This window comes from Rhincodon typus, chromosome 37, assembly GCF_021869965.1.
Source record: "Rhincodon typus isolate 14 chromosome 37, sRhiTyp1.1, whole genome shotgun sequence".
In the NCBI taxonomy this organism is placed as follows: Eukaryota; Metazoa; Chordata; class Chondrichthyes; order Orectolobiformes; family Rhincodontidae; genus Rhincodon; species Rhincodon typus.
Genome location: NC_063368.1, coordinates 18,141,441 through 18,150,611, shown reverse-complemented (window position 1 = coordinate 18,150,611; position 9,171 = coordinate 18,141,441). Strand labels below are relative to the sequence as shown.

The following is a 9,171-nucleotide window of genomic DNA, read 5'->3' as shown; positions in this document are numbered from 1 at the left end:
GAGTGTGTGAGTGAGTGTGTGTGAGAGGGATTCAGTTTTTGTGAGTGTGAGTGAGCGTGTGACAGTGAGTGTGTGTGAGGGTGATTCAGTTTGAGCGAGTGAGTGAGTGTGTGAGAGGGATTCAGTTTGTGTGAGAGTGAGTGTGTGTGTGTGTGAGGGTGCGTGAGTGTGTTTGAGGGGGTGTGCGCATAATACCAGGTCATCAGAATGACTGTGCTTATGTGGCATGGTGGTTCAGTGGTTAGCATTGCTGCCTCACAACGCTAGGGACCTGGGTTCAATTCCACCCTCAGGTGACTGTCTGTGTGGAATTTACACATTCTCCCTGTGTCTGCGTGGGTTTCCTCTGAGTGCTCCAGTTTCCTTCCACAGTCCAAATATGTGCAGAGTAGGGGGGTTGGTCATGGGAAGTGCAGGGTTATTGGTTACAGAGGTGGCTCTGAATGGGATGATATTCAGAGGGTTGGTGTGGACTTGATGGGCTGAATGGGCCTGCTTCCACACTGCAGGGATTCTATGTACCTTGTTTGCTCGTGTTGTGTGTGTGGAATAGTGGGTGTATAGAATGTGAAGACTGTGTGTGTATCTATGTATTCAACACATGTTTGTGCATGAAACATTTCATTGTGTTCTGTATGTGTGTGTGTGTTTGTTCAATGGGAGTCTGAAGAGAAAGTGTATGTGTGTGAACACCATGTGCAAGAAGAGTGTGTGAGTGTAAATAGTGAGGTGTGTGTGTGAGAGAACTGGTATGTGTGTATATGTTTACTGTCAGGACAGATTCCAGTGAACCCCATTTCTAGTGAAAGTGCAGACCTTCAGGGAAGGAGGCCACACGCTGAAATGAATAACTTTCTCTTTTTCTCCTTTTACAGCAAAGAAACCAGCTCTAACACGGCCAAACTTCCCTCCACCACAGCAACCGAAAGCCAACCTGCCATGGACATCGAGCCCCATGTGTGCCCCCTTAACCCTGCCAGTGGATGAGAAAGGAGGTCTCACCCGCAGAGTCAGCACCGATCCTGCCTGGGGCTTATCAATGAACTCTCCTGCTGGAGCTGCCCTCTCAGCGCCAGCAGATGACAAAGCCATCACCATTCGGCGAGCCACTACAGGCTCAGCGCGGGCACCATCCATGCCCCCTCCTCCTGTCCCTCACATCCACCAGCGAGCTTCCAGCATGGATTCAACCTATTCCAAAGCGGTCGCCCAGCAGGGAGTTCCTGGGGGCCCAGTCAGGGAACTACAGAGGACCACTGCTGAAATGACGCCCCCTCAACCTCGCTGCTACCAGGTTGAGTGGAACCAACTGCCTCAGCCATTGCCCCGAAGTCGGGTTTATTCCGTCAACCCAACCATGCTTTCGAGAGTGAATTCGGAGGTGAATGGATCTTCCTCTGGGGAGAAATGTGGTACGTATGGAACCCGCAGAGGAGCCGTCAGTCTGATATGGGGCAGAGTTGGTGGGGAACGAGATTGGGTGACAGGTGGGCACAGCGGTGAGGGGCGATCCACAATCTGTTGTCAATTTCTTTCTTCCTTCGTCCTGTTGGGCACGGAACCCAAAATTTGCGACTACCTCCCATCCCATTGAAATACCTCCTCAGAGGCCAGCGTCCCATTACTAATCAGCCTTCCTTTACAATTGTGTAGCCTTTGCCAACATCACTGCCTCTCACTGAGCCAGCCATTCAATGGGTCAATATCCCTGACACTCACTCCTTATATCAGCCAGGAGTCCCTAAAAGGACCAGATTAACAGCCCCAGTCATAGAGTCATACATCATGGAAACAGACCCTTTGGTTCAACCAGTCCATGCTAGCCATAATCTCAAACTAAACTCGTGCCTGCCTGCCTGCACTTGGCCATTTACTTCCAAACATTTCTTATTCATGCACTTACCTAAATGTCTTTAAACATTGTCACTATACCTGCATCCATCACTTCCTCTGGAAGTTCATTCCACACACGAACCACTCTCTCTGTGTAAGATAAATTGCCCATTCTGCTTTATTTTAAAAAATCTATCTCCTCTCATGTTAAAAATATGCCCCAGGTTTTGAAACCGCCCCACCCCCACACCCACCCTTGAGAAAAGATACCTGCTATTCACCTTATCTATACCCCTCATGATTTTATAAACCTCTATAAGGTCACTCCTCAACCTCCTACACTCCAGTGAAAAAAGCCCCAGCCTATCCAGCCTAACTCAAACCCTCCATTCCCAGCAACATCCTGGTAAATCTTTTCTGAGCCCTCTCCGACTTAATAATATCTTTGCTGTAACTGGCAACCAGAACTGGACACAATACTCAGGGAACTCGCATTCAGTAAAGTCTAGCTGGCTGACCTCATTACAATCACTGCACCTTAACCTGATCAAATTCTGGCCTAATTCCAAAATCCCTTCTCTGCCAATCTGCCACACTTTACCAAAAACAAACTCTCTGACCACACTTTCAGATGCCTGTCTTTGTGTCTCCTGCTTTGGCACAGTGTCAGCTTTGCCCTGCAATGCTCCTGTCAATCTCCCTGCAGGGTCTTTCTCTGAAAGCCGCCATATAAATGCATAGAAATAAATGCATATAAACACATATAAATGCATGTGTTTTTTGTTGTTGCATTGACAGTACAGCAGGCTGCATGTGTTTAGCACAGAAGCATTTGGAATAATTGGCCCATCTTCCCCCAACATAACTCATCTCATCCTGCCAACATATCCCTCCCTTCCTCTCTCCTTTATCTGCTCATTCGGCACCTTCAACACATCTACATATTATCCTGCCTGTACATATACACCTGCCGTTTACTTCCTCCCTCCTCACTATCCAAGGTCCCAGACACACCTTCCAGGTGAAGCAGTGATTTATCTGCACTTCGCTCAGTCTGGTCTACTGTATTCACCGCTAACAGTGTGGTCTCCTCTACACAAAGCACAGACTGCTTCGCAGACATTCTGTCCACAAAATTAACCCTGAGCTTCCAGTCGCCTGCCACTTCAAAACACCACCCTGTTCCCTGGCCGACATCCCTGTCTTGGGCTTGCTGCAGTGCTCCGATGAAGCTCAGCACAAGCTGGAAGGACAGTCCCTCATTTTCCGCTTGGGAACGCTGCAGCTTTCTGGATTTAACATTGAGTTCAACAATTTTAGGGCCTGAGCATCTTCTCCCATGACCTTACCCCAAGCCCCACATCACATGGGCTGCTACCACACACAATGGGGCATTAGCACGGTGGCTCAGTGGTTAGCACTGGTGCCTCACAGCACCAGGGACCTGGGTTCAATTCCACCCTCGGGCAACTGTCTGTGTGGAGTTTGCACATTCTCCCCACGTCTGTGGGGGTTTCCTCCAGGTGCTCCAGTTTCCTCCCACAGTCCAAAGATGTGCAGGTTAGGGTGGATTGGCCATGCTAAATTGCCCCATGGTGTTCAGGGATGTGTAGATTAGGTTATAGGGGATGGGTGTGGGTGGGATGCACCAAGGGTCAGTGTGGACTTGTTGGGCCGAAGGGCCTGTTTCCACACTGTAGGGATTCTATGATCTGTGAACCCATTGTCAGCCACTAATGGTCCCCATTAACAGCTGTTCATTCCCCCACACTAACCTTAACCCACTCCTTTGTCTATCCAACTGTTTTCTCTCTCTTTGTGCTCCATTTCCACCTATTGTTTACCCCTTCCCATTCCTCCCACCCCATCTTCAGCATATATACCAATCTTTTCCCAGCAACAATCCGTTCTGAAGAAGGGTACCGGACCTGAAACATTACCTTTCCACAGATGCTGCCAGACCTGCTGAGCTTTTCTAGCAACTTCTGTTTCTTGTTTCCAATAATCCACCATCTGCAGTTGTTTGGTCTTGATTTTCATATTATCCAGTGATTGTGCATTCTTACCATTCTCTCAGAGGTTTTGAGCTCCCTGCTGGATTTTATTACTCACTGTCTTTTCCAAGAAGCATACTTCTATTCTCCTGACGGTGATAAACAAATTCACAACAGCTGGCCTCTGGAATCATAATTCCAAAGAGTGCTTTTAAGTCAGCTTCCCTTTTCTAGAGAAAAGAGCCCCACCCCAGTTCTGGAATCAACCTTATAAGTCTGTTCAGTCTCTTCTTCAGTGCCTCTATCATACATTTTCCTAATTAACCAGGTCAGAGATGTTATTACACACCTCTGGGGAGGTGGGACTTGAACCCAGGCCTCCTGCCTCAGTGGTAGGGACCCAGTCACAAGAACCTTCCAGTACCTATATATCCTTGAATGAAATATGACTTCTCTAGAGTGCTCTTGTGTGGTCTAAGAAAAGTTTAATGGATATTCTTTGTACATAGTCTTTGAAATGGCATAATCATCATAGAACCCATACAGTGTGGAAGCAGGCCATTTGGCCCATCAAGTCCACACTGACCCTCCAGAGAGCATCCTACCCAGACCCATTCCCTCCATTTCCCATGGCTAATTGACCTAACATACACATCCCTGGACACTATGGACAATTTAGCGTGGCCAATCCACCCTAACCTGCACAAGTTTGGACTGTGGGAGGAAACCCATGCTGACATGGGGAGAATGTGCAAACTCCACATAGACAATTGCCTGAGGGTGGAATTGAACCCAGGTCCCTGGTGCTGTAAGGCAGCAGTGCTAACCATTGAGCCACCGTGCCACATCTTTTACAGGGTTTGTTTACCACATTTATTCTGATGCAGTTAAGAAGCTGAAGGAGTTATCTTAAGCCAAGACTTCAAGCTGATCGAAGGAGTTAATGAGGTGGATAGCAGGAAACTACTTCCGCTCAGATCAAGATAAAACTCTGTGGATGCTGGAAATCTGAAACAAACACAGAGAATGCTGGAGAAATTCAACAGGTCTGGCAGCATCTCTGGTGAGAGAGAGAAACAGTTAACATTTCAAGTCTGAGCATGACTCCTCTTCAGATCTGACTCAACGCATTACCTCTGATTTTCTCACTCCCTGGATAGTGCCAGACATGCTGACTTTCTCCTGCACTTTGTGTTTTTTGGATAACTATACGCTCTAGGGGTTGGGAGCCCAGAACGAGGAGGGGGTGGGGTATAATCTTTAAACACAAGCCAAGCTGTTCAAGTGTGATATCAGAAAGCACTTCCTCAACACAGAGGGGAGCAGAAATCTGGAATTATCCCCCACCCAAAAAGATATTGGGGGTCATTTGAAAACCTCAACAGCAAGATTTTTAGGTTTTTTATTGGTCAGTGCATTCTTACAGTAGTTGGGAGGTCGTGTTGCAGCCGTACAGGACATTGTTCAGCCACTTTTGGAATATTGCGTGCAATTCTGGTCACCCTCCTATAGGAAGGATGTTGTGAAACTAGAAAGGTTTCAGAAAGGATTTACAAGGATGTTGCCAGGGGTGGAGGGTTTGTGACATAGGGAGAGGCTGAATAGGCTGGGGCTATTTTCCTTCGAGCATTGGAGGCTGAGGGGTAACCATATAGAGGTTTATAAAATCATGAGGGGCATGGATAGGGTAAATAGCCAAGGTCTTTTCCCCAGGGTGGGGGATCCAAAACGAGAGGGCATTGGTTTAAGGTCAGAAGGAAAAGATATAAAGAGGCCCTAATAGGCAACAGAGGGTGGTGCGTGTATGGAACGAGCTGCCTGAGGAAGTGGTGGAGACTGGTACAATTACAACGTTTAAAAGCATTTAAGGTTCTTTTGAAGATTTGTAGTTCGGGTTGTGGTTGAGGTCGTCGACTTGCTCGCCGAGCTGGCTTGGTTTCGTTCAGACATTTCATCACCATGCTCGGTAACATCATCAGTGAGGCCTCTGATGAAGAGATGTTGTTCTACTCCACTTGAAATTTATAATGCTCGGCCTGAGAGGTTGGGTTGTGTCATTTCCGGTTATTTTTTGCATGAGTTTGTATATGGGGTCTAATTCCATGTTTGTTAATTGCATTACGGGTTGAAAACAGGCCTTTAGGAACACGCACAGGAATTCCTAGAGGCCTGGTTTTCAACCTGTAATACAATTAACAAACATGTGGAGTTAGACCCCATATACAAACCCATGTAAAAAATAACCGGAAATGACACAACTCACCATAAGACACCTGACAGTATAAGTTCCAAGCAGAGTAGAACAATGTTGCTTCATCAGAGGCCTCACTGATGATGTTACATAGCATGGTGACAAAACGTCTGAACGAATACAAGCCAGCTCGGCGAGCAAGTCAACAACCTCATTTAAAAGGCATTTGGATGGGTCTATGTGTAGGGGGATATGGGCCAAATGCTGGCAAATGGGACCAGATTAATTTAGGATATCTAGACAGCATGGAGAGTTGGACCGAAGGGTCTGTTTCCATGCTGTACCTCTCTATGACTCTAAGATTAGCAAGGGTTATGGAACCAAGCGATTGACGGGGTTACGTGACAGATCAGCCACAATTTAATTGAATGGCAGAACAGGCTGATGGATTGAATGGCCTCCTCCCGTACCATCCCATCAACCTCCGTCTCCAATGTATCATTCTCCACCACTTCCGCCACCTGCAATCCGACTCCACAACTAAGGATATATTTCCCTCCCCACCCCTATCTGCCTTCCGTAAGGCCCGCTCTCTCTGCAACTCCCTCATCCTACTACATTCCCCACTAGTCCCAACACCTCTGGCACCTTTCCCTGCAACCGCAGGAAGTGCTATACCTGTCCCTACATCTTCCCCCTCACCTCCATCCAAAGCACCAAACAAACCTTTCAGATCAGACAGGGGGTTCACCTCCACATCCATCAATGTGGTCTACTGCATCCGCTGCTCCCGATGTGGCCTCCTCTACATCGGTGAGACCAAGCGGAGGCTCAGAGGCTGTTTTGTACAGCACCTGCGCTCTGTTCGTGACAAACGACAACACCTTCCAGTCGCGAACCATTTCAACTCCCCCTCCCACTCCCTGGACGACACGTCCATCCTGGGCCTCCTCCAGTGTCACAACGATACCACCCACAAACTGGAGGAGCAGTTCTGCCTCAGGAGCCCACAGCCCAATGGCCTAAGCGTGGACTTTACCAGTTTCAAAATCTCCCCAGCCCCGGCCTCATCCCATGTCCAAACCTCCCTCTCATCCCCACCTCCTTGACCTGACACAACCTGTCCATCTTCTCTCCCACCTAATCCGCTCCTCCCACCTCACTGACCAATCCCCACCACTGCCTACCTGCACTCACCTATCACCATCCCACCTACCTTCCCAAGATCTACCCGTCCTCCTCTTGATTTATTCAGAGCTCCCTTCCCCCTTCCTTATTTCTGAAGAAGGATCCCAACCCTAAATATCAACTTTCCTGCTCCTCAGATGCTCCCTGGCCTGCTGTGTTCCTCCAGCTCCACACTGTTTTATCTCTGAGTCCAGTATCTGCAATTCTTACTATCTCTGAGTAAATTATTCATTTGTTTTCCCTTTAGGATCCCAGCAGCAGCTGCCACCAGCAACAACAGAGGACATGAATGAGCAATGCTGATTCCAAAATTCAAATGTGGGATGGGCCAGCAGCAGAGGTCAAGACCTGGATAGTTCACTGGCAAGCCCTTTCATTGGTCAGTAGCAGAGGTCACGACCTGGACATTTCATTGGGTAGCCCTTTGATCAACAATGCCTGACAAGAGGATGTCAGAATTTTGTATCTTCCTTTTTGATTGGCCAGTTCTCGTCCAATCAAGAGAGGAGGATCCTGTTGCCACAGGCAATAGGTTGAAAAAGAAATGTAAATAGTACTGGAGATTGGAGATCACAACAGGGGAGGTTGGTGAGACACCACAGATCTAACAACATCTGCGCCAAAAACAAGCTTGAAAATTTGGCCAAGGGGGGTTGACGTGGAATGTTCCAGGTCTGCACAGGTGCCCCCTCCAACTGTAAATGACCCCTGTATTGGTATGAAGCGATGGAGAGCGGTGGAGCTCCCAGAGATGATCCTGAGACCTGGGCCATTTGCTGATCACACTCAGCAATCCAGAAAAGAGCAAACTTTCTGTGGTGCCTTTTGCAACCTCAGGACATTCCAAAACACTTTACAACCAATAGCGTATGTTTTCTAAAGTGATATAATGTAGGAAACGGGGAAACCAATTTAGATTTAGATTTTATTGTCAGGTGTACAGAAGCAGCAGTACCACCAACGCTGCCTGTGCAAGATCCTGTGAATGCACTGGGAATAAATACTCACTAACCCCAGTGTCCTCGACCAGGCCAACATCCCCAGCATTGAGGCACTGACCCCGCCCTTGATTGGCTGCAATGGGCCGGGCATGTCGTCCACATGACCGACGAGACTCCCCCAAGCAGGTGCTCTACTCCCAGTTCCGAAACAGCAAGAGGACAGAGGAAGTGGTTCAGAGATACCCTCAAGGCCTCACTGGCGAAGTGCAGCATTCCCATGGACACCTGGGAATCGCTGGCCCAAGTCCATCCAAAGTGGAAGAGGAGCATCGGGGAAGATGTTGGGCACCTCGAAACTCACCATTGGGAAAAAACGGAAGCTGGGCAATAACAGCGTAAGGAGTGATACCCCACCCACCCTTTCCTGTAACCACCCTCTGCCCCTAGTGTAACAGAGCCTGCGGTAGCCACATCGATCTGTACAGCCACATACAGACTCACACAGGGAGTGGAAGAGAATTATCCTCATCTGCGTGGGAGCGTCAGTGATGGTGATGACGACGACGATGACAGGAGTACAGTGGAAAGTGGGAAGTCGCCATTCTGCAGTGTACAAAAAGACAGGATTAAAAACAGAAGTGGAATTAAAAGGAACAAACAAAAGAAAAGGAAACGTCTGGATCACTCCCCAGCCTCCGCCACCAGAAAAACAAAGTCCATCCCTCAGTCTGCGAACACTCAGATGCCCCATGTTCCCCACACACCACCACAGCTGGCACGCCACCATCTCCGCTGTCAGGTACCTAGGTACACACAGTAAACCGTATTCTATTTTTGCGATGTTGGTTGAGATATACAACTCCGGGAATAACTCCCAGGCTCCCCTTTGAAAGAGTGCCCTGAACACTGGGATGGATGCTCACTATAAGGCCTCACCTGAAAGACAGCACCTCCAACAGTGCAGCACTCCCTTGCTGGGAGTGTCACTCTGGAGTAGGTGCTCAAATCTCCGGGGGGGTCGGGG

The 9,171-nt window shown here is 48.4% G+C and overlaps 1 protein-coding gene across 1 annotated transcript in view; it reads left to right on the top strand.

The window, feature by feature from the left end:
* LOC109920826 (SH3 domain-binding protein 1-like) overlaps nucleotides 1–9,089 on the top strand; it is a 90,548-nt gene extending 81,459 nt beyond the window's left edge. The window contains exons 17-18 of the mRNA XM_048617375.1: nucleotides 876–1,412; nucleotides 7,454–9,089. Of these exons, the coding sequence (XP_048473332.1) occupies nucleotides 876–1,412; nucleotides 7,454–7,509 (593 nt within the window). The 3' untranslated portion in view covers nucleotides 7,510–9,089. The remainder of the gene's footprint in view (nucleotides 1–875; nucleotides 1,413–7,453) is intronic.
* The last annotated feature ends 82 nt before the right edge of the window (nucleotides 9,090–9,171 follow it).